This window comes from Protopterus annectens, chromosome 8.part0 (genome assembly GCF_019279795.1).
Source record: "Protopterus annectens isolate FY-2018-M chromosome 8.part0, PAN1.0, whole genome shotgun sequence".
NCBI lineage: Eukaryota > Metazoa > Chordata > Ceratodontiformes > Protopteridae > Protopterus > Protopterus annectens.
The window spans coordinates 770,365,618-770,390,249 of record NC_056741.1 but is presented as its reverse complement, the minus strand read 5'-3'; the positions used below and the strand labels follow the sequence as shown (position 1 = coordinate 770,390,249).

Here is a 24,632-nt window from a genome sequence, read left to right as displayed (position 1 = left end):
TTAGAAGAATATAAGAGGGAACAGAAGCAAAAATTAAAGTGAGGGGGTCCTCTCTGATAAGTTCTATTTGAACAGAGGAACCAGGAGTGGGTGTACTCTTTCTCCTTTGTTATTTGCATTACATTTATACACTGGCAAAGAAAATAAGTGACCCAAAATTCAAAAATATAATTGGTATGGTAAATCAAAAGTTTAAATATTTTATCTGGGAAGGGAAGAGGGAAGAATCAAGTGGGATAAGTTGATCCTTCCAACAGAACAAGGTGGTTTGGGATTACCTGACTTGAAGGGGTATGTCAGAACTACATAGTTAAGGCTCCTATGCACAGCACAAACAGAAATCTATAATTCAAAGTTTAAAGTGATGATGATGAAACAGGGGGAAGCTCAAGAAACAAAGACAGACTGGGATTTTGGATGCAGATCCTTAAGGAGAATAACAACCATACAGAATATTATACTCATAAAGTAGCAGAAGATATTTTAAGAAATAAGCCAATATGGGGATGGAGAGATGAGATTCTGCTGATAAGGAAGACTGCAATTAGGGGTACAGGCAAGAGAGAACTGGAATTTATTGGGTAGAACTGACAAAGTAACCAAGGTACTGAGAGCAAATAATTAAGAGAGGGAAAGGTAATAGAATGGGAAGAGGCCAAGAATACATATGGACTGCAGGCTAGAGATCGCCTTCCCTATCAAGGATTGATATCAGAGTATAGGCAAACAGAAAGGAATAGAGTTATCCTAAGTGAAAGATCAGCACTGGTAGACTCGAACAGAAACTGCTGTTAAAAAAGGGATAATTGATAGTACATTTAAAATACTGCATGGTAACTATAGGAATCTATCAGAGGAGGTTAGAAAGGATTGGGAAGAGTAAGCAATTCACAAAGAAACAATTGGAGGCTACATCTACGGCTCCCACATATGCAACAAAGTCAAGCAGACTTAGGATTTTTGCTTGGAAGTGTTTGCACAGGTATTTTTATACCCCAAGCATACTCCAAAGAATATTTCCTCAGGTAGACTACAATGCTGGAGGTGTGATGGGGAAGAATAGAGTTAACTGGGAATATATGTTTTTGGGAGTGCAATAAATTGGCAGACTTTAAAACTTCCCTGCTGACTACTCTTTCAGAAATACTAGTTGAGCAAATTGGTGTAGCTAAGAAAATTATTTTATTGAGCTATGATACAGAATCACAGTTGCCTAGACATAGCAAGGCCTTGCTGAACTTAATTATGGTGGATGTCAAAAAAACAATTATTAGAAAAATGGAAATCAAAGACTAAACCAACAGTTCAAGCAGCAGTGAATACAGTAACAGATAAAATAAATGGAAGTGGGACCTTTAGAAAAACAAAGGAGCAAATTACATGGAAAAAAATAGAACTGTGGGAACAATACATGCAGAATAATGTTTTGGAGGAGGAATGACTTATAAGGGAAGGCAGGAATTGAATGAGCTATGTAATGTTCTGTATAGAAGATTATATGTGATGCATAATGTTTGTCACCGAAAATATGTCAATACAATTTGTTTTCATTTATATAAATGTATGATTCCCTACGTCATAAGTGATTACTGAATTAAGACATTTCTTATTAAAAGAAAATAGCAAATTTCTCAATCAAAATTTCCATACCATCAGAAGATATATCACATAATCCACGGATTTTAAACGCACACATTCATGCAATTCTATGATAAATTCTATGCAATTCTCTGATAAAGTCTAAAACTTATGAGCATCATAGTATAAACAACAATACTGACACTGGAAAGAGTTATTTAGACATGTTCTATCTGTATCTTTACAACTGAACAATGCCCCTTTGGAATGTACTCAAGTGCAAGTAGCAAATTGGAACGTCCACAGAAGTTTCTCACAAAAAGAGTAGTGTGTGTAAACAAAATGGCCTATGCAGATCACCCTAAAAACCCTGTCTCTAATCTCAGTTTCCTGAAGACTGCTGAGATGTTTTCTGTTCCTGGCATTCAAGGCATCCTTAGATCCTGCTCTGACAGACCTTTCGCACATCTGCGAAACCAACAGTATCAGAACTATTCTACCTTGGGACTTGAACCTTGATTGCAAAATAAATAGGACACACTGGAGAGAGAGGTATGTCTCAGAGAATTCACTTGCTCTGGAACAGGCATCTATGTGAAGCATAGTTCCCTCCCTAACCCTAATCAATTGTAATGGGGACCAGTGGTAGGGAAATTGGAAATTCATCCCAGGTCTAGCACCTACGTCTCTAACAGACATAGGCATTCTGGAAATCATACCCCAGTTTACATATACACCTTAGACTCAAAAAACACATGGGATACATTTGAGATGCATGGCTAGACTTGTATAGGCCCAAATGGTTGTTAGCCCAATATATACCTACACCTACTACAGTCCCTATCAGACCTAAGGGAATAGGGAAGTCCGAAAGCAAACCAGAGAGGTGGTCCTAAGCATTAACAAGCCATATAAGACCACCTATACAGCAGAATAAAAGAACTCCAAATTATTTACTTTATTTAGTTTATGTTTGTTAACTGGGAAGGTCAGACTAGACAGAGGAGCCCATTTTCAGCAGAGGCCTGGGGAGGAAAACTCCACTACCATACATATAAATACATTATCCGTAGTACTGTTAACTAACAAGATAAATGGAAACTGATATACAGAAGTAGGGAACGTTACATTGTTGACCCGACATACTGATCAGCATGTGGGAAGCTATGATACTCAGGGGTTTTTTGTATAACATTATGTTAATCTAATGACAGACAAAAAAAAAAAAAAAAAAAAAAAAAACGTAGTTCCTAATCTACTTAAGGACAGCACTACATACCATACAAGAGAGTAGACTACACACAGTGATCTATGCTTTACATTTGGAACAGGACACATAAGTGTAGACTATGTACATTTTTCCATGATCAGTAGTGGTTTTTTTATATAATCATAGAACATAACATTGTTCTTACCTAGTAGAAAACAAGTTTTATAAACATTTTATTTGTCAGTGTATAAGAACGGAGACAGGGAGTAGTATAAGGGATGGGCTAGGGGGAAAAGAGAAATAGAGTATAGTGAGAAGAGGTAGGGATAGGTGGGGAGGGGGGGTAGTGTCGTTGTAGAATGTGTAGGGAGGGAGAGAGTTGTAGGAGTCACTCTGGAGTTGTGCAGAGTAAGTAGAGTACAGAGAGAGAAAGCAGGGAGAGGTTAAGGGATGGGAGGGAGTAGTGTGTTAGTAGATGGTGTAGAGAGGGACAGTGATGTCCGGGTCAGCCTGATGTAGTGCAGGAGCATAGCCAGTTATTAGTAAGCTGATCCCGAAGCAGTGACTTGAATTTAGAGATATTGGTGGTATTTCAGATGTGCTGGGGTATAGAATTCCATTTTTTAGATATTGGGTTAGAGAATAAAACGTCCTCAAAGGAATTGTTAGATTTAGTGACTTTCAGAAGGAGTTTATCAGACGATATAAGTATTCTAGTTTTGTTGTATTCCTACAGTACATTTTTGAGTGCACGGCAGTTATTAGGTTTGTGAATTATGTGGTGGGCTGCAATTAGTTAGTTCAGGGACAGTAGATATGGTAGTTCTATATCCAGTTTAGGTTCCAAAACTCATGGGTTCTATAGGGATGATTAGTAGTAAATCTGGCTATTTTATTATAACATCTAATTTATTCATATTAGATTTTCGGAGGTTTCTGAAAATAGGGGAGAGCTATAGGAGTGTAGAGAGCAGTTGTTTTCCGGGTATGAGTGTCGGGTTGTGTTAGTAAGGTAAGGCTTGGATCTGTAAAGTGATCCAAGCTTTATGTGGACCTTTTTTTATGGATAGTGCCATCTGTTTATCAACTTTTAGGCAATTATCTATTGTTACCCTAAGGAGCAGGTGTGTTCAACAGGTTCAAGTTTGGTATTGTTGGCAGAATAATGAATGGGGGGGGTTGTGTTTTGGCACTGGTGAATAGTTCTGGTTTTGTTTTGTTAGGGTTGAGTATCACTTGGCAGTCAGAGATAGTTTTTGATGTCTAAGAAGGATTTTTGGGTTCTTTCTAGGAGTTCTGGTAGGCTCTGAGCTGAGCAAATGAGGGTGGAGTCGTCTGTGTGTTGTATAATGGAGGCTATTTGAGTGGTTGTACAAAATTTGTTTGTGAAGATGGTAAATATTAGGGGACCAAGGATGGATCCTTGTGGTACTCCTACTAAACTGGTAGTAGGGGAGAAAGATTGTTTTGCCACCAGACTGCTTGTTTTTGATCAGTTAAATAATTATGGAACCAGGATAATGTTGACTGGAAAAGATTCGGGGAAGCTAGCTCACAGAGTAGCTTTTGATGAGATACTGTTTCAGATGCCTTAGACATGTCAAGAAGATGGAAGATACGTGGTGACCCTTGCTCCTGAGCTCACTGACAGTGTTGGTGAAGCTAATTAATGCTGTAGTAGCGCTCTGCTTGGGTTTAAAGCTATGTTGGGTGGTGGAGAGTAGGTTGTTGCTTTCTAAGTAGAGAAGGAGTTGTACATGAATGAATTTTTCAAGGATTTTGGAGAATTGTTGGAGTACTGCTATTGGTCGATAATTGGAAAAATCTGTGGAGGAACCACCTTGGTGCAAAGGGATGCTATGGGACATTTTCCACAGCCTGGGGAGATATTGTTCTGATATGGACCTGTAGATAAGTAATGAGACAGGATAAGGTGTGGACTCTGCAGGTGGTTTGAGAAATTCGGCTGGAAGTTGGTCAGTGGCGAGGGTTGTGGGCTTTAGTTTGAGTGGAAATCTTTTGACAGTGCTTGTTTGGAATGGAGTGATACAAAAAGCTTTCAGGCAAGGTTGTGAAGTAGTTGGAATTGAAGGAGGTACATTGCTGTCATTTTTTATAATGGATAATACTGAGTTTATGAAATGGGAATTAAACTGTGATGCTATACTATCTGTGGTATTTGTGGGGGGGGGGGTAAAGGACTAGTAGTCTGATCAGGACTGATGAGCTGATTTATGACTGCCCAGAATTTTTGGGGATTATTTATGTGATTTTGTTGGGCTGAAGTATAATATGCTTTTTTATCGATACTGACTTGTTTTTTGGCTTGGTTTCTGAGTTGCTGGTAATTTTCTAGGTTTGCTTTTTGGTCATTTGATATTGTGACCAGACTCTTATCTCTTTGTTTGAGGAGTTGCAGGGTGTCCTTGGTAAGCTATGATTGACTCAGCTTTTACTCAGATCTTTCTAAGGGGTGCTTGGCTATCTACTATACCTAGGAAGTTTTACTGAAGTATTCAACTGCAGAATCAATGTGGGGTATTTTAGAGGGGTCCAGTTGCATAGTTTGAGAATGCAGTTGAAGGTTTCAGAGGAAAAAATTGGCTTTCTTACGGATGTGTTTAAATATAATGTTTTTTTGAAGGTATGTTTGCTGCCCAAGTAGATATGTGTGGTGATGGTCGCTGAGACTACCTGGGAGGCATCCAGTGAGGTAACTGAGTGAAGGCCTATTTGTTAGTGTCCAATAAAGAATGGATTTCTCGTTTCCTTGGTTGTCAATACTGGTGGAGAAAAAATCAGTTTAGAGAATCCACAGAGATTAATAAAGTTGGTATGGTCTTCAGTGGAGCAGGTGGACCAGTCGGTAAAGTAACCCATTATGGTAGTGCCTTGGTGAAAAGTGGAGGTAGTCCAGCTGAGAAAGTTTTCAATGGCTGATGTATTGTTTCCTTGGGGGGAAGGGGGGGGAATATAGGTGGCAATAATGATGATGATGTGCTTTTTGGAATTAAGGTAAAAACATGAGATTAGTATTTCAGAACTGGAAAGGTCTGGGAGTTCACATACCAGGCATTCCAGTTTAAGAATGTCTTTATAAGCTGTTTTAAATAATGGCAATTCTACCACGTTTGTGAGTTATAAAGTCTGTACATTGTACCCTGTGTTGGGATTTCTGTATCCTTTATGTGGGGTTTGGGCCATGTTTCAGTTGCTACTACAATGTCACATTTGTATAGGGTGAGGGTTGGGTGGAATTCATTCACTTTATTTAGGATACTTCTTAGGTAAATGTTTACGAGTAGGAGGTCTGAGTTGCTGTGTGGGCCTGTACTGTGTGATGTGAGAACAGTTTGTATCTGACGTTCTGGATTAGGATGTACACCCCCACATACTTGAGGGTAACTGGCTTTAGACAGCAATAAGCGTCTTATCTTGTGTAATAGTTTGGTGAATGTATTGAAGGTGTAATGCTTTGCCTGCATCTGTGTATCTGGGTGTAAAGAATTCTATGTGGGAGCAGTTAAGATCATCAAACAAATAGATAAGAAACTTAAAGATATCAAGAAAAAGGAATACATCCCATAAATTCACACTACCTACAGAAGTCAAATCCTTCTTAAGTCAGAAAAATAAGAAATGATGCCAAACATTACTCAGAGCTTATTCATACCACTACCTACTCCAAATCAAATTATATTGACAACATACTGGCAAACAAATTTGACGGAATCAAGCCAACAGCGATCATGAAAGAACACGTACTGAAGCTACTCGCCAAAATATTAATTACCTCATCCATTGACTTGTCAATATACTCAGCTGCTTAACTAAACACTACACAAGCACTGCCAAACCCACTCAAACTTCTATGACCAGAGCCTAGCAACTGCCTTTGTCCCATGGGGGTAGTTGTTGTGATGCCAATCCACAAGGGTTGACCCCACTACTATCCCAGTAAATCATACACATCTATCAGCCTAACAAGTCCTACATGAAAAAACACTGAACATATCATAACTGACCAAATTAACTACAATATCAAAAATGTTATCAGACTTTACCCCCAGCAGTTTGGCTTTGTCAAGGGTTGATCCTGTCTAATAAATCCCGTGAACTTCTTTGAGAGGGTTACTTAGGCTGCACATGATGCTCCAAACTGACCCATCTGTAAGCGGTTAGGTTAAATGCCAAACTGACAGCATATTCATGTTTGGCCATCACACTGCAAGTGGTTAGAAAATCCTTTTAACTTGCACAGCTCATAGAAAAAAGGTATTTATTTCTAATCAAAACAAGTCTGCACCTCCTTGTACTCTGCACTGATTAGACTCATCATTAAGTATAATGCCCCCTTTGCGATGCATACTCCTAAGCATATCAAGCAACTGAAAAAAACTGTATTTAACTAAAAAGATCACTGGCTTAAAAGATCTGATATACTTCAAAAGACTGGAGGCTTTTATCCCTATTTTTAATTTCATTCAGACTCCTTACAGATGTTCTGTGCCTTGCTGTAAAGGATCCATTAGTCCAAGAAATCTTATACCTCCATAAATCAGAGCCCAGCTAACACTAGACCCGAAGATCTAAATCTACTTGATCAAATTAGACAAGACAGTATGGATTTGGAACTTCCAGGAGAGCTACTCACTGAGTAATAGCTTAATTTCAGCTCCCCCAGTGTGAAAACAGAAACTCAGAAAAGAAAGCCAGTGAATTTGTCTTTTTGGTAAATTTCAGCTACTGGCTAGTTAAGTGCACTGTCTCGTTGTCAGGAAATAAGAAATCTAGATAACCTAAAAGAAAATAAACCATAAAAGCTGAGGAAACACTGGCTGGGAAGAATACTGCAGCTGTTCAGCAGAAAGCAGTTCAAGCTCTAGCTTTGGTGCAAGACTTGACTTGCAGTAATCTAGTGGAAAAAAATAAGTCAAATATGCCCAGAGTGGACTAAAGTAAATGAAACACTGAAGGAATATATCAAAAGGTGGCTGGAAAAAAATGGAAGATGCTTTATACAGACATTCAAATGAGCTGATAGAACTGCAAAAAAAAAAAAAAAAATCAAATCAGCAAACAAAATGAAGAAAAGACTGGCTGAGTATGAGACTGTTCAAGAAAAGAAGTTTTAAAAAATGGAAGAATTAGAAGACAGAGCACATAGAGAAAAACTGATATGTTCTGCTGTACCAGAGAAACTGGAAGGAACAGACTATTAATTTTATTAAAACATCTGGACTGGTATTCCACAGCAGGGATTGTTAATTGAAAGGGCACATTGTGTGTATGTAAGCTCCAAACCTAGCCAAGCAAAAGCAGTAAAGGCCTTTAATAAAGAGTTGATTCTGTCAAAACTGTGGCAGGAGGACAAATATGGAAACAGTGTTTGTGGAAAATGATTACTCACTGCACACCCGGCAAAAAATGTATTCTAGCAACCAAGGAATGCAGAGAGGCAGGTGTGAGATTCAAGCTGCTGTATCCAGTTATCTTCAAAATATTTTTTTCCTGGAGGGTCAAAGCCATTTTTTGATGCAGAACATGCTAGAGAGGAAATACAAAAGTCTGTCCAACAAAAAGTGAGCTATCAAACAGAAGGAGACTCATTCTAATAATAAACCACATAGGCAAAAACTCATAGGCAAACTACGCCAGTGACACCCTTTCCAATGTTCCAAAGGAAAATGCTCAGGAGACAAGAGAAAATCACAGGAGTTGACTAGAAGAACCAGAAGTACATTGGGAATGAACCGGAGACCGGAGTTGGGAAATGGAGATCAACAGGAAGAAAACCAGCAACTCAGAAATTTATGAATAAATGTGGGATTACAAAGCATCAATCACATTTGTGAAATGCAGCTGAACAGGCAAACTTAGAACAAATGGACTCTCTTGACATTGTTAAACTTGTAGGGAACTACAAAATGTACAGTTGTGTGCACTTACCATAAATGTAGATGTCTGAGTGTATTCACTGTTGCAGTCATCACATTTGGGTTATCTGCCTGCAGGTAGCCCTCAGCCGGCCTGAATACCGGAGTCTTTGGATTTCTGTGTCTGATGCTGTCGCTTCTTCCATGAAATCGGGTTGTCAGGGGGTATAAAACATGCAGCTGACACCATTACGTCAGTTTTTCTTGCCCCAGATGTCAGGTGCCCCCACAATGGGAAGCAATTATATAGTATGGAACACCCCAAGCAAAAAGCAAATACGCATGATATAATATATGTCAAACAAGGAGGAAAGGTAAAAGTCAAGAGAAGTCAGGGGGCTGGAGGGAAGGTAACCAGGACTGCAACAGTGAATACACTCGAACATCTACATTTATGCTAGGTGTACACAACTGTACTATGTTTTTCGTGTTTCACTGTTGCAGTCATCACACATTTGGGTTGATCCCCAAAGCTAAGGAGGGTGGAGGTAAGTCAAAGAGCATTAGGGCTAGCAATAAGGCCCCGTAAGACTGCTGTGGCAAATCCAACTCTGGATTTAGAAAAGATAGGCAGGTGGTAATGCTTGGGGAAAGTATGTACAGAACTCCAGGTTGCAGCTTCCAGGATGTCCCTGGTAGGGACTCCCCTGAGAAATGCAGTAGAGGTATATGAAGCCCTGGTGGAATGTGTTCTTATCCCCTGTGGGGTAGGTTTTCCATGGTGTTTGTAGCAGAAATGGATGCAATGTGTTATCCATTTGGAAATGGTTTGCTTTGAAATGTCCTTCCCGTCTGCCCCTGCAGCAAAGCTAACTAGCAGCTGGTCAGATTTTCTGAGGCTTAGTCCTGTCCAAATATAATCTAAGCTGTCTGTGTACGTCCAGAGAATGCAGTATCCTTTCCCCTTTACTCTGAGGATTAAGGAAAAAAGTAGGCAAATGAATGGACTGGTTTAGAGCTACACTAGACACCAGCTTGGGCATAAAGGATGGATTAGTCCTGAGGGAAACCCTGTCCACATGGAAGATAATGAAAGGTTCCACTGCCATGAGGGCCTGCAGTTCACACACACTCTTCTTGCTGAAGTGATGGCTAGAAGTAAAGCTGCTTTCCAAGAAAGGAATTTCAACTCTGCTGTAGCAGCTGGTTCAAAGGGGGGGGGGGGTGAGTTTTTCCAATACAAAGTTAAGGTCCCAGGCTGGAGTGGGAGCCCTTCTGGGGGGGGGTCTTAAATTTTTGGCCCCTCTAAGGAATTGTTTTAGCAGGGGATGAGAGAAGAGGGGTGGTTCAGTATTATAATGTGCTGATATGGCAGAGGCATGAATCTTAATTGAAGAGAAAGATAGGCCCCTGTGAAGCATTTCTGTTAAATAATCTAGAAAATGAGGTAAGTTGGGCACCGTTGTGCCCATCCCCTCAGCCTGGCTACAGGAACAGTATCTTTTCCACTTTTCTGAATAGGATTTTCTAGTACTAGGCCTCCTTGCCTCAAGAATGACATCCAGCATCTGCTTACTGAGGGTTGCTGGAGGTGAGGTCAGGGAATTAGCCAGGCTGCAAGGTTCAGGGTTTGAAGCTGAGGGTGCAGAATCTGGCTGGCCTGCTGGGACAGCAGGGAAGACGTCTGAAGCAGGTGCCAAGGTTGTAGCACTGTCAGACTGCACAAAAGGGGGTACCCAGTGCTGGCGTGGCCAGTTTGGTGCAATCAGTACTGTCCTTGGCTTGCCCCGTTTGATCTTTAGTAGAACCTTCGAGAGGAGAGGCAGAGTGGGAAAGGTATAAACTGAGAGGCTTCCCCAGGTAAAGGACAGGGCATCCACTTTCCAAGCTTGACTGTGGGGAGTTCTGGTGCAGAATTTGTTCATTTGGTAGCTCTGAGGGGAGGCAAACAGGTCTATCTCTGGTGTCCCCCATTTGTTCCTCAACAACTTGAATATTTTGGGTTCCAGTTTCCATTCATGTGGGTTCATGAGATTTCTGCTCAAGTCATCTGCCAGTGAATTTAGTTTGCCTGGCAGGAATTGAGCTTGTAGGTTCACTAGGTAGCTCAAGGCTATGTTCCAAAGAGCCATGGCTAGTCTGCAGAGTGGGTAGGAATGGGTTCCCCCCCTGCTTGTTTATGTACCACAACTGTGGTGTCTGTCTTTACCAATTGTTGTCCTGGAAGAATAAGGTCTCTGAAGGCTGTCAGAGCATTCTGTACATCTAACATTTATTTTTGATTGATATGCAGGTGCATCTGTTTTGGGTTCCATTTGCCTTGAATGCACTGCCCTGCCATGTGAGCCCCCATGCATAGTCTGATGCATCTGTTGTTAGGGTTTGGGCGGCAGGGGGTAGAGTGAAAGGGAGTCCCTTGTTGTGGTAGCAGGCCTCTGCCCACCAAAGGAACTCTGCCCTTAGACAAGGAATAATAGGAATCATTGTTTCCAGGTCCTGAAAATGTTGACATCATAGACTTTTTAGATACCATTGAAGTTTCCTCATATGCAGTCTTGCATATGGAATTAACAGAATGCAAGAGGCCATGAACCCCAGGGCTTGCAGGATTTTCCTTGCGGATAGCTGGGTTTTTGTGGCCAGTAGCTTGAAGTAGGTTGTCAAATGAACTTTTTCTCTGGAGTGAGGAATGCCAGTGTTCAAGCTTGCTCCCAGGAATACAATCTGTTGGCCGGGTAACAGGTGTGATTTCTTCTCATTGATGGTGTACCCCAGTGAAGTTAGAAGTCTCTTTACAAATGCTAGGTGCTGTAATAGCAAGTCCTCACTCTCTGCCTGAATCAGGCAATCGTACAAGTGTACTGGTTAAATCTGAATATTTCTCTGCCTGCAAAATGCAATGGCAGGAGCTAGGCACTTTGTGAATACCCTGGGTGCAGTAGATAAGCCAAAGGGCATTGCAGACAACTGATAGTGCATGGAGCCTGCCCTGAAGCATAGGAACTTTCTGCAGGATTCCCTTATTGGGATGTATAGGTAAGCTTCTTTTATGTCTAGAGTTGCCAGCCAAGCTTCCTTGGCTAGCACAGGATGAAGTTGCTGAAGAGTTAGCATTTTGAATTTTGGAACCACCAGAAAAGTGTTGAGAACGGAAAGGTCCAGGATAGGACGCCAGGAGTTTTCTTTTCTGGGAATCAGGAATAGTTTTGAATAAAAATCTTGTCCCCTTTGTTCGAATGGGACAGGTTGAATAGCCCTGATACTGAGGAGAGAGAGTACTTGTTTTTGGGCCTCTGCCCACTGGTTTGGGGAGAGGTCTGGCCATCCACTTGGGGTTGGGAGTGAGTGGAAGTGGAATCTGTATCCTAGAGAAACTATGTTTAAAACCAATTTGTCTTGGGTAATGAATTCCCAGTTTTTTGCATGCAGGGTAATCTTTCCTCCTAACGGAGCAAGTAGCTGAGCAAGGCTTGGTAGAGTTTAGGATAAGTCATTGTGCCATTTTTCCATAAAGGGGTGGCTTACTACTCCCTGCTTTGGACGTGGGGGCCCCCACTGCTTAGATCTGTGCATAGCCTGAGACTGAAGTCTTAGTGGTCTACTGCTCCTGGGTTTGGACTGAGAAGGCCTGGAAGGGACTGGAAAGGACCAGTTCTTTGAAGGCCAATGCCTACTGAATCTAGGTGGCTGTATCAAGAAATCTTTTAACAGTTTGCATAGATTTAGCTTTTTCCTCCACCCTTTTGAGGACTTCTGCTTTGTTGCCAAAAAGGCGTTCTTGGTGTAAGGGTGCATCCAGTAATTTAGCTTTAACATGACCTGGCAAGTTTTGTTCCATAAGCCAAGCAGGCCTTCTAAGTACAGACCCAGTGACAGCAGCCCTGCAAGATGCTTCTAAAGCATCAAAACCACATTGCAAAGTATGTTTATCTACTTGGTCAGCAGAATGCATTAACTCTTGTAAATCTGTGTGTTCAGCAGATTCAGGAATCAACATAATTTTCTGTTTAATTAATCCCATAATATGCTGCTGATACTTTAACATATGAAACTGGCAATTTAAAGCCCTAATGGTCAAAGTAGCAGTAATATATACCTTCGTATCCCATCTGTCTAAAGCTCTAGAATGCCTATCAGAAGGGGTAGGATTTTTGGCAGTAGTAGCCTTAATGCCTTTTGGTCCTTGGGAAATGGTCTCTGGATCTGCAGTAGGATTCTTGAAAAGGAATTTGTGAGAGTCAGGTACTCTGTAGTACCTGTCAGGTTTCCTGGGAGCTGGAGGCAGAGTGTCTGGGTACGGCTGGATTCCAAGAAAACATCATCTACAATCTCCAGAACAGGAGGGATAGCTAGAGGCCTGTGTTGAGGCAGGTTTAAACATTTCCTAAGTCACTTTTTGGACTGAGAACAGTCCTGGTTTTCCCAGCGGAAATGTTCCTTAAGGGTATGCAAGGTTTCACCAAAAGAAAAATCTTCTGGAGGGGAAGCAGAGGAAATGGAATCCTCTGCATCAGAATCCTCATAAGTAGATGAGGGTAAATCCTGGTAGTCAGAAGGAACAGATGTATCAGATTCCTGATCAGAAGAATCAGAAAGAAAATCAGTTCTAGGTCTCTTACAGGGGGGAAAGCTGGCTTCCCCTAATTAAGGTAACAAGGTCTTCAGCCATTCTAATCATTTGTTTTTGAGGCATATGGGGCTGAGAATGCGCTTTGGTCATTGGTTTTTTAGGCTTAGTGCGAGCTTTAGGCCTGAGGAATTCGGTATTCTTAGCTTGAAATGAAGTTGTCGGTTTGATATGAAAATCGGTAGGCCTGAATACACCCTCAGAAGCTGGTGCCTGCACAGCGGCTCCAGACCAACCCAAGGTAGAGACATCTGCAAGTTCCATAGTCGAAAAAGCATCTTGCAGCATAACGGACTCCGAATGGGTCTCAGTAGAGGCCTGTGAATCTGTAGTAGCGGGTATCAGTGGCTGTGAAAGCGCCTCACTGAGTGCCGGCGGACTATCGACTAGCTTATCGGAAGCGTTATCGGCAGTTCTGGACCTAAGCAGTTTGTCTCTCTATCCTTACATTTTTTCGGAAGATCGGTAGTCTGATGGCTTAACGAAGCCATTTCGGAGTACGGAGATCGAGAACAAAAGTATTTAGCTACAAAAATAGCCTGACGACGAATAGTTCGGGTGTTGAACAAGGCACAAAACTGACAGCGAGGGACATCGTGGTCTGGGCCTAAACAAGTGACGCAGCAAGAATGAAAATCTCTATGAGGTATATGCTTTCCACAGGCAAGACAATTGTTAATTTTTTCTGACATCGGTTAGAGCAAGAAAAAAGGATCCCCAATGGGGTACTTATCTTTTTAAAGACTTCAGGTCTGAAACTCTAAAACGAAAATTTCAGGAGTCGGCCGACGGGCACTTGCGAACTGCTTCTGCTTTGGGCACCGCATGGCAAGAAAGACTGATGTAATGGCGTTGGCTGCATGTTTTATACCCCTGACGACATGGAAGAAGCGACAGCATCCGACACAAAAATCCGAAGACTCTGGTATTCTGGCCGGCTGAGGGCTACCTGCAGACAGAGAACCCAAATGTGAGGACTGCAACAGTGAAACACGGAGAACATCATATGTCCTACTTCATGTCATTAATGGTTGGAAGACCATTAAACACAGGGGAGGAAGAAGGAATGAAGTAATTAAGTAAAAAACATTTTGTTGAGTATAATAATAATATAAAAATAATAAAATGAGCAATTCACACTCGAAAAATAGAAGTTTAATATAAATCCACTTTAAAAAGCACACATGGTTAAGCGCTTTCGTCAATAAGACATCATCAGACCCATGAACAAAAGTGAGAAAATAACCTACAAAAATACATAGATTGACACCCCCCCCAGTTCTGATAAGCAATTTACACTTTTCTTCCACTTCTGTCCTGCCTATACTGGGCTTCTTACTCAGCATGCTTTCACAGCTCTCTATTTCCTTCTGTGGCTCCCTCAGCCTGCACAACCCATCTCCTCCTATTTACTGTTAAGGCAATAAGCTATCTCTCCTTTTTCATTTTCACCTTCCTTTCTGGACTAGTGAAACCCTGCCTTCAACATCTGTTACCTTAAACTTTTGTAATTCTTTCCATTTCAGTGTTACAATCCTTTGGGTAGTTCTCTGCTGTGTCCCCCCCCCCCCCAACCCGACAACTTCCTTCTACACTTCCTTCCTGCAGCTGATAAATCAACTACCTCAGCTTTCCTACTGCCATGATTAAGTCCCTATGTACCAGTGCTTTCCACCTTTCACCTCTGTGGGATAACATATTACAATATTAACCCTGCCTTGCCTGTATCCTGAGTAAAAGGACTGGTTCATAACTTAAGGATCATAAACTAAAATGGCTGGGCAAATACAGCAACTGTTTTTTATCAGAGAAAAATGTGAATTGATAATATATATGTTAACTGCCTGTCAAGAAACAAAAGTAAAACAGTGTCCATAACACTGGGATGTTTTTTTCATGTTTACTGTTTTTTAAGGACAGTGTACATATTAGGGAATGATGATTAACTTGTCTGATCTATTGTTATATAAGCAAAATATACTGTAAAAATGAAATTATGTGAAATTTACAAAACAAGTTTGTAGTGGTTGATTAACTTAGCTTGATTAAAGATCTCTAAACTGAAAAAAGGGGCAAAAACATCACTAGTTAGCAGTACAACAAAGCTTGCTGGTACTTTTTTTACATGAAGGACATTAGTGAAAAATGGGTGGCCAGTACAGAATGTGCAAGCAATCAAAAATTCCATTTTCTAAGTATCTACATTGCTTCCTGCCTTCTATCCACATAACTAGTACTAAAGGTTCCTTGGTTGAGCTCACCTACTAGGCTAACGAATAAATACTGGAAGTGTGTGAAACAGGCACAATACAAATTTCAGCCAAAAATGGCATTAAGAGCACTTTTAAGTATTGGATATGCCACAGAGAAACAGTTTACAGTCACGCAACAATTCAGGAACAAATGCTTCTGGTAATGACATGCAAAAAAATGCTATTACTGTTGACAATGATCAATTGTATATGTCCATACTTGCTCTATAGTCTTCACCAAGAAAAGTACAACAGCGCAACTTGTCTCAAAAACTATTTCCCAGTCTTGATAGAGTGGAAATGCAAGCCCATGTGCCGTGCTACCATTGTGGTGGTGATCTTCCTCCACTCAGGTGACATTCAAGCATTCATTGGGCCTTGCTCCCATAAAGTCATCACCTCTTCCACCAACGGTCAAATTTCAAGAATGCAGCAGACGGATATCAGCAGCCAATGCAAACTGCCTGCCCAATAAGTAGGAATGTGCTCTTTAAAGATATAAATGACTTCCAAAGGATGGGTAGACTCTTCCATTAGCATGTAAAAGTTATTTATACAGGTGCTAGACCTAAAGCATCTCCTCATTAATTACATGCTCATCGTCAAAAGACATGAAACACATTTCGTGTATACTTCCTAAATTACTCTCAATAACTTCTCTGGAGAAGGGAGTACTCCTTGACGGCTGTGTATCAGCCGATGGGCTAGAGTAAAAAAAAAAAGGTTTGTACATTTTTAGTAATGTATTGGTTCCTGCTGTTGGTTGTTCATTATGAAAAGCATGCATGCCAAGCAGTGTCTGTTGCAGAGAAAAGGGCTTGAGCAGTAATTTACATGCTCAAAGGCTGTTATTGCAGGTATAGCCTTGTCAACTATAGCAGAGATTGGAAATATGGCTCAACAATCTCTCCCAGCAATTACCACCCCCCGATAGTTATACGGTTGACAGCTCCCTGTGGCCGGTTATCACTCTCTCAGGGAAATGAATTAGCTGATAAGCCTTCTTCCTGCACAGGGGATGAATGTGCTAAGTGGTCACAAGAGGAATGATGGCTGGCAGGCAGTAGAGGAATGGAAAAATATTAAATATCTTGAAAACAAAATGAAACATTTCAAAAATATTTCCTTATAAAATGAAGCACATTAAAAAGTGCACAATTTACTTTTGGTCTTCTTTCAATATCAACCCCTAAATAACAAAAATGCACAAGTAAAAACAAACTGGAGAATAGAAAAAACAAGACAGCAAGCTTCTTCCCAAATGGATAAATGTGCCCAATTTAAACTTTCGTTTGGAATGTTTGTCCTTTCTGAACCAAGAAAAACCAACAGAAACAGTAAGCAAAGGTAAGTGATAAGTAATCAGTGACAACTAAACATTTTGCTAGCAAATTTCTGCAATGTCTGTTACACAAGAAGCAAAAGTAAAAGTGTTCTAAGCAAAACTTGATACAGTAGTATTCTAATAGAACATTTTTCTCTAAACCATACACTCCATATCTCTGAGGTCGAGTGAGTTTTAAAGACATGCAGTAGGTGCATGTGTGCTTGTGCCTTCTTTGAAGGCTGGGCGCCAGGCTGGCAACTTGACACCGTAAAAACTCCACTGCCAATCAAACTATGGACCGGTGATTCGCTGTGGTGACCCCTAATGGGAGAAGCCGAAAGACAGTGCTTTTTACACTCTACATCTAGTCTTATTCTCACCTTTCCTTAACAAAACACCACTCCTACCATCTCTCTTTCAATTGATTCCAGGCAGAACAGTTCACTGGCCTGGGGCCTCTTAACTGACTTCTGAGAGACATTAACCTTTCTGCTGCCTGCTCTATGTACCAAGAGAAGGTGGCCTCTCGGAGGTGGGGGCAAATATGTAAAAATAACTGAAGGCCTTCAACCATCAACTTTCCTAAAAGGTTGACATGGCAAAATTGTACTATAATATCCAATGGATGCTACCCCTATGGGATAGACTGACAGCACTCCCCCTTTTCTTGTTGACAGCCCTATAATTAGGTTCCTGGTCATCACCAGGACCTGTGCTATTAGCACAAGTCTGCAGTTCTTTTAGCAAGGAGCTACTACATTCTTTCATACCACCATTTCCATCTTCTAGCAAAATGGGCTTATTTGCAAAACCAGGGCACATTGGCACTGAACAATGTGTTGTCTTTAGGTCAGAAAACTGTCTGGAATAACAATATTTAAACGTTTCTTTGGTAAATATAGAAAGCCACTCAAGATTATACTGCCTGTTTTTAATTTTTTACAAAAACTCTAAATACAAATGATGGCACATTACCACAAATGAAAATGAATACTGTGTGTACAAAACTGTGTATTTCCAAATTTTGGAAATTCCATTCGTAATGTGCTCTTTTGTGGCTAGAAATACAAGTACTGTCACTTAAAAGAGATGTATTCAGCAAACTAACATGGGCAAAATCAGTACCTGTCTTTCAATAGATAATACAGTTCCTACTTTTAGGTCACAGTTCTAGTTCAAATGAATGAACTAACAGGGTACTTACAATGCAGCAGTTGAAGGAAAGCTGTAACAAATCTGGTGGACAGTCCCCAACCATGTGCTGGAATGCATCATAATCTAGTCCAAAATTCTGTAAATGGAAAAAAAATGATAAGAAACACATGCGGACTTGCATAATTTCCAAAGCAAATGTTTTCTTCTAGGATGCAGGATGAGTTCTAGTTAAACTATGGCACATTTTGCCAGCTCTATTGGCATAGAACGATAAACCCTCGACTGTGGTCCAGGTGACAAGTTCGATTAGTGGCTCAGGTGTCTGTTGGAGCTGGTGTGGTGAGGAGTGGAGACAGGACCTTCTGTCACAATCCATCAGAGAACAAGTGGGGTTGAAAAGATGGCCTAGGAGCTGGCATTAGACCAGGAAGTCACAAAAATGGCAGCCCTCATTGTAGGTACATGGTAATGTGCACTCAAAAAGGGAAGACGTAGTATCTCTAAAAGCATGCTGCATCTCTTGTCCCCTGCCCAAGGGAAGGAGTCAGGGGCCCATACTAGAAAATGTCCTCACTGCTGGGACACAGACGAGAGCACAAACCACCAATAAGGCTGCCTGAATGACAGCTTCCCCTAACCAGATATCATCCTAATTGAGGAATATTCAGGATAAGTGGAATGAATGGGCCTTGGTGATAGGGAAGGCTTGATGGTCAGCATGCACAATAGAGAACACTTACATAAAAAATAATAAGCAGGGCACCTTTTCATTTTAATAGTTGGGTATTCCGTTATGGAAGCAATATTATTTTAGCAAGAAAATTAAATTAAAAATAAATTCATAACGGACTTCTTAATTTCCATTCAATCACTGGATGCATTTCTGAAAACATTTTCTCCTAAGTTAATTTGAGTTGAACAAAAACTACCAACTACCATCAGGTATTTCCTAGGAAAGAAAGCACTTGTTACAGGACTTGTTCAAGGTTATTCTTTACATAAACATTAACAGCTGTCTTCTTACAACAAATATATAAGTACTATGGTGATACAGAGTTACTTCATTACATCACTAGATTACTCCACATTTATAGTGCGTTAATCAACAAAAAGATTAACAGTACCATCTTTTGTGTTATCAGGATATGCCGTTAACTTCAAGTACCTTAAAGGTATCTACTATGTTACCTCAAAATGTACAAGCTTTCACTTCAACAGCTTGTACATTTTGGTAAAAATCCCACTACCCTAAATATGTACAAGTCCTACACATATGTACTTGAGGATATCACGAATGCATGGAAATGTGTAAATGCCAGAAAAAGCTACTGCAGGGATCAAACCCCTCTTGCCTTTCTGCTCCCCCAACTCATTACTTACATATTCCCATTCCAAGGTTTCTCCAACCTGGACAGAGATAATACAGTATGTAAACGACGACTACTCTTCTTCAGTATTTGTTAACTGAATTTCACAACTTTCAGCCTTTACACACTGCTAGTATAAATAGTAAGCAATCAGTTACTGAGGAAAGCAAAAATCAAGCAAAACAGTTTAAGCAACTTTAAAATGAACAGACAGACCTCAAACAAGTCATGGGAAACGAGTCTAAACAAGCTACTCATAGAAACTTTTTTGGAGGAAGGAAGCAGGACATGGAAAAAATATTAATGTACACAAGGAGCTTTTTATGCACCCGAAGAATGAAACCTGCTGCAGTACTGAAGGCGATTTTGAGCATTTTTTTTTTTGAACTACAGAACACTGGGGTAACACATGTCATGTTGTTGTGTTAGGTAACTAAGACTTCCTCAAAGAATCAGAATATTTTTCAAAGCATCAGAAATATGCCAGTCAAGGCAGATTCTGACCTGAATAATGCCAACAGCTAAGGAACACCCTTATAACGTCACATAATCTACAGTATAAAAATGGGGTGGCCCTAAAACTTTTAATGAAGCATAACAAGCTTTCTTGTCCATGATCAAGTGATGATATACTGCCTGAGACTAAGAAAAAACCCTCTAAGGGAACATGGACAGAGACCAAAAAGGTGCACCAATATGACTGGCTAATCCAAAGGACAGTATCAACATTCAGTCAGCAACTTCCTAGCACAAAGGACATACTATTAACATAATCAAACTGTTTCATGAAAATGTCACCCCCTTTCACACTCATCTGATTGATAGTGCTACTACTGTTGTTCAATCAGTTATAATTAAGCATTATAATTCCATATTAAGGTGTTAAAGTGGCAAACTGCACAGTGATGCATAAGTTAACATTGCTGCCTCACAACAATTAGTTTCCAGCTGAGGTTGGCTGTTAAATATTTTATTCCAATTTTCAAATGCCAAAATAAATGCTTTCAAATACTGTAGAAGGCAGATAAATTAGGATGGGATTTCTCTTCCTAGGTAAAGATATTTTCAGTAGTATTCACTTTGTTACTGCACTGCAGACTTAGATTAAGAAAAATACTTTTTCCAAGTTCAAAACCAACTTTATTCTAAACCATCAAAACTTACAAACTTAAAAAATTCTCAAATAGGCAATATCACGTGATAAAAAAGATAAACAGATGAGTACGCCATCTTACCTAACTGCAGCTTGCACATCATCCTTTCAAATACGAGTACAATGATTATACAAATGGGAGCGACTCTGATACCCCTCTAAGGAGGTTGCATCAGGACAGGATCTAAAATATCTAGAACTATTTACATCAGATGTGTACACCCCTTCCATAAACCATCAAAGCCTCCCCTACTCATCAATGACCATATATAAAAAAACATGGCATCTATTTTTTTTTTAATGTAACCTCCTTCAAGCATAACCGTCACTGAGCAATTTCCTGCACTAATTTTCTCAAATCCCTCAAATATGGCATATCTTTACCTTTTTAATTTCTAGTTAATTTCTCGGCTGCTATTAAAATCAGAAATGAACTGCTGCCAGTGCCAATGCCTATCCTTACCTGGTTCAACTCTATAAAAATATAAGCCCAGGATCAACATTATCGCCTCTCTGCAACAATGTGCCATCATACTTTCCAACTCATGGCTATATCCCTACAACAGCTGGCAGTTCCAGAAAAGATTAATCTGGGTACCATTCTCCCTAACGCTGCATCTCTAGCAACTAGCATTCTGCCCACAAAACACCCTACATAACCTGTATGGGGAAAAAGTATTCATGCAAACATCACCAGGCAAAACTCCTAAAATGTCTAGCCTAAAAAAAGGATTTATCAGTTTACAACTCCTACTCCCGGGTTCATTAACAGAAACTGTTCCTAGCATTCAATTTCAATTCTTCATCAGTTCCTCAATTGGTGACAACCTGCTTGGTAAGGAAAGTAAATCTATTTCTTGTCTGTGAGTTGCTTAAACTGATAGAGCTGCTTTCTGTTTTACCAGCTTCATTTTGTTTTCTGTTTTAAGAAATTGCCTTTGCCCGGCGTTTCAGTTCTGTGTGGCACAGAGACACAAATTATTCATGCTGCACATTTCACATGTTCTTTTTCGTTGGTTAATTTGCTTTTTGAATGATATTTAAATACACAGAGAATATCTGTGGCTTTGTCTTTTCTGATAAGACTCAAGGTCTGCAAAAACTACAAGCACTGTTGGTGATACACTGCTGATTTTATTTTTCCCACCTACTCTCGCATTCCTTAACCTACTTTTAAAATTTGGTGATTTTAAGCTGCCCACCCTTACTGTAAATTGAGCTTTATAAGCTCCTCCCTTTTCTGCACTGCTGCTTATATCTTGAATTATTTGCCTTTCCTTATGCTTTTATTTTAAAGTGCATTGTGCCCCTCATTGTCTGCTCTCCTGATTTACTTGCTCTGAACTCATTATCTAGCTAGCTGCTGGATAAGTAGTGTGGTTTTACACTCCAGCATACTCTTTTCTGTGTTTTTACATCAACATGACAGAGGATTTGCCATTTAGTGGCAGTGGGTGGTAGCCTGGTCTGTATAAGTTGGGGAAATGCAATAGAGATTCTTGCATGTAGTTGTTTTATTCGCTAGAAGGCTTATTCATCAGCTTATCTTGTTTTAGTGCCTTTATAAATTCTGCACAACTGAGAGACTACTGGCTCATTTCTATAAAGCAAAGTACTTTATTGAATAATCACACTTTTATAAGCTGTTTAAGATACACTGCTGTTATCCTGAATTACTTATTTTCTTTCCTTAAGTTTAAGTATGTTTGTGGTAGCATTTCCCTCAGGAGACTCTCTTTGATGTGCTTTTACATTAGGAGGACTGGGATTATTAACTTAGTGGCAGTAAGTGTTTACCTAGTTTGAGTTCGAAAGCACACACACAGGGCGGTAAGTGTTGTCATTTTATTGGCCAGAGAGTTCAGAAGTCAGTTTTCTATATTTCCAGTACTGGTATAAATTTGGCACATTTACATGGAGCTGCTCTCTGTGCCGGTGTCTTGTACAGACGCAAACATCTGAAAACACTGCTTAATTTCATTATACTGAGAAAGTTTACTATGCTACATACTGTTTTTGCACTTCTTTAAAGTTGCATTTTCAAACTACTGTAAGGGCTACTGTTCTGTACTGAAATACATTGTATCTAGTGTTTCTTAGTATTAGACATCTGTTTGAGATTCCTTAGCACTTGGGCTCCAAACCAGTCATTTTACATTAAGAGGGTAAAAGTCTGGACTCTTGTGGCAGGAGAAGGCTGATTTCACCTAACTTGGGAATTGCTGGTAAAGCTCATTGTGTGCTTACCTGATTGGCTTCAGGGCATAGTTAGTGAGAAATTTGCTATTTTCTGATCATACACAGGCTTCATGTTTGTGAGAAGCTGATCTTCGTGCAGTGGTGGTGAATAGTGCCTTGTATACAAGCAAATCACCAGAAGTTGAAATTTCCCTTATAAAAAACACCTTGGAACTTTACCTCAGTCCGGCATTACTCAAAGGGCAACCAGTTTGTGCAATGAGCAGCATTTACAAATTTAGGACTACTTAGATCTACCTTACTTTATTATGCTACCCAGGATTACTGCTGCCCATACAGCATCTGGTTTGTGTGCTGGGCAGCACTGCTGGTTTGGTTAGCTGCAGATTACACCTAGTAAGCACCCCTCCTTCATCTGGTTACAAACACCCTCCACTCCTATCCTTTGTAAGTACACAATAGGACTTGCAACATCGAATGGGAAACTTTCCTGCTACCTCTCTATCCAGCCTGGTGGACATGGGCATCCTGAAGCAATTGAACTAACTGCCTTATGCCCACTGACAACCACTTAATTCTCGAAAGGACAAAAAGTACATGAGACATGCAGTTACACATTGACACTGGAGGCTAAACTCTCATATATAGGCGGAAAAAGCAACAAACAGGTAGTCAACTCTGTGGGAGAACAGTCCTGATATGCTGGATCCCACAGCATTGCCAACGCAGTTGGAGGGGTTGAAGACCTTGGGATCTTTGGATATAGCTGACTAGAGTTAGGCAGAGCTGCTCATTTATGGTCTCCCTTAGAGGATTTGGAGTTCTTAGTTCACTCCTTTGGACCTCAATCACCCTTGTCATGTTTGCTGGCAGGAGAAGAGGAGGAAGCTTCCCTAGCTGGCAAAAGGCCTTTCAGTACCAGCTTGGCCCACCTTTCATTAAAGACCCTGCAGCCAAAGCTATTGCAAATGACACACTGAATCCCTCAGCGTGCAGGTCCGGGACAGTAGACGCACCAATCTTGTGAGTCTTGAGGGGAAGTTTATGGCCACACATGACTTGCTTTTTAAAAACCTTTCTCCATTTCTCCACATAAAGAGTAAACTAACTAGACAAACTACACTACAAACACACCCTACAAAACACAAAGATATTACTGCAATAAGGAACACTACAAGTTGGGAAAAGCCTACTAACACTAAGATCATGCCTACCCCTACTTACCACTACACTACAAACAAACACACAAAAAATTACCAAAACCACACTAAATATTAAACTATGATATACAAAGAATATAGGAGAAACAGGTACAAATGTACTCTAAGTAGCAAGGCAAAGGATACAGCCCCAGTAGAGCTCAAGATCAAGCTGCTATCCTGCATGGCGGCAAATTAAATTTGAGGTGAGTCTGTCATTGCTAGGCATTATGGGCAGAGGAGACAGAGCTGTGGGAGCTACGGTCTTTTGGAAATGGCTGGTCTTGGATCTAATAACTCATAGGTTGAACCCAGATGGAAAAGACATAGAATCAAACATCTGCAGCACCAGGACCTCATTGTCCTGTACCAATATTAATGTTCACCTAATAATTTTCCTACCTTATCCACTACCTCCTTCAGCGAAACTAAATGAACCTTCCCAAGAGTTCATTAGAATACCCAAATATTTAACTCCCTGGTTTCCCCATATGTATGCATACCTGAGTTTATGATCTTCTGCAGGACAAACGTCAAATACTAGTATCTGTGTTTTTTTTTTTTTTTTTTAGTATTTACTTGATATCCTGACAACCTGCTGTGAAAATAGGTAAAGGCTGCCAGCCTAGCCAGATAGAATTGCATTTGTAAATATTAATGTAAGCCACAGGCTTGTTCTCTTAAATGTG

At 40.3% G+C, this 24,632-nt stretch overlaps 1 protein-coding gene across 2 annotated transcripts in view; it reads right to left on the bottom strand.

Annotated features, from left to right (window-relative positions):
- TESK2 (testis associated actin remodelling kinase 2) overlaps positions 1-24,632 on the bottom strand; it is a 1,590,840-nt gene that overhangs the window by 211,095 nt on the left and 1,355,113 nt on the right. For both annotated transcript variants that reach the window (XM_044080241.1, XR_006365853.1), the window contains exon 9: positions 18,075-18,161. In XM_044080241.1, the coding sequence (XP_043936176.1) occupies positions 18,075-18,161 (87 nt within the window). The remainder of the gene's footprint in view (positions 1-18,074; positions 18,162-24,632) is intronic.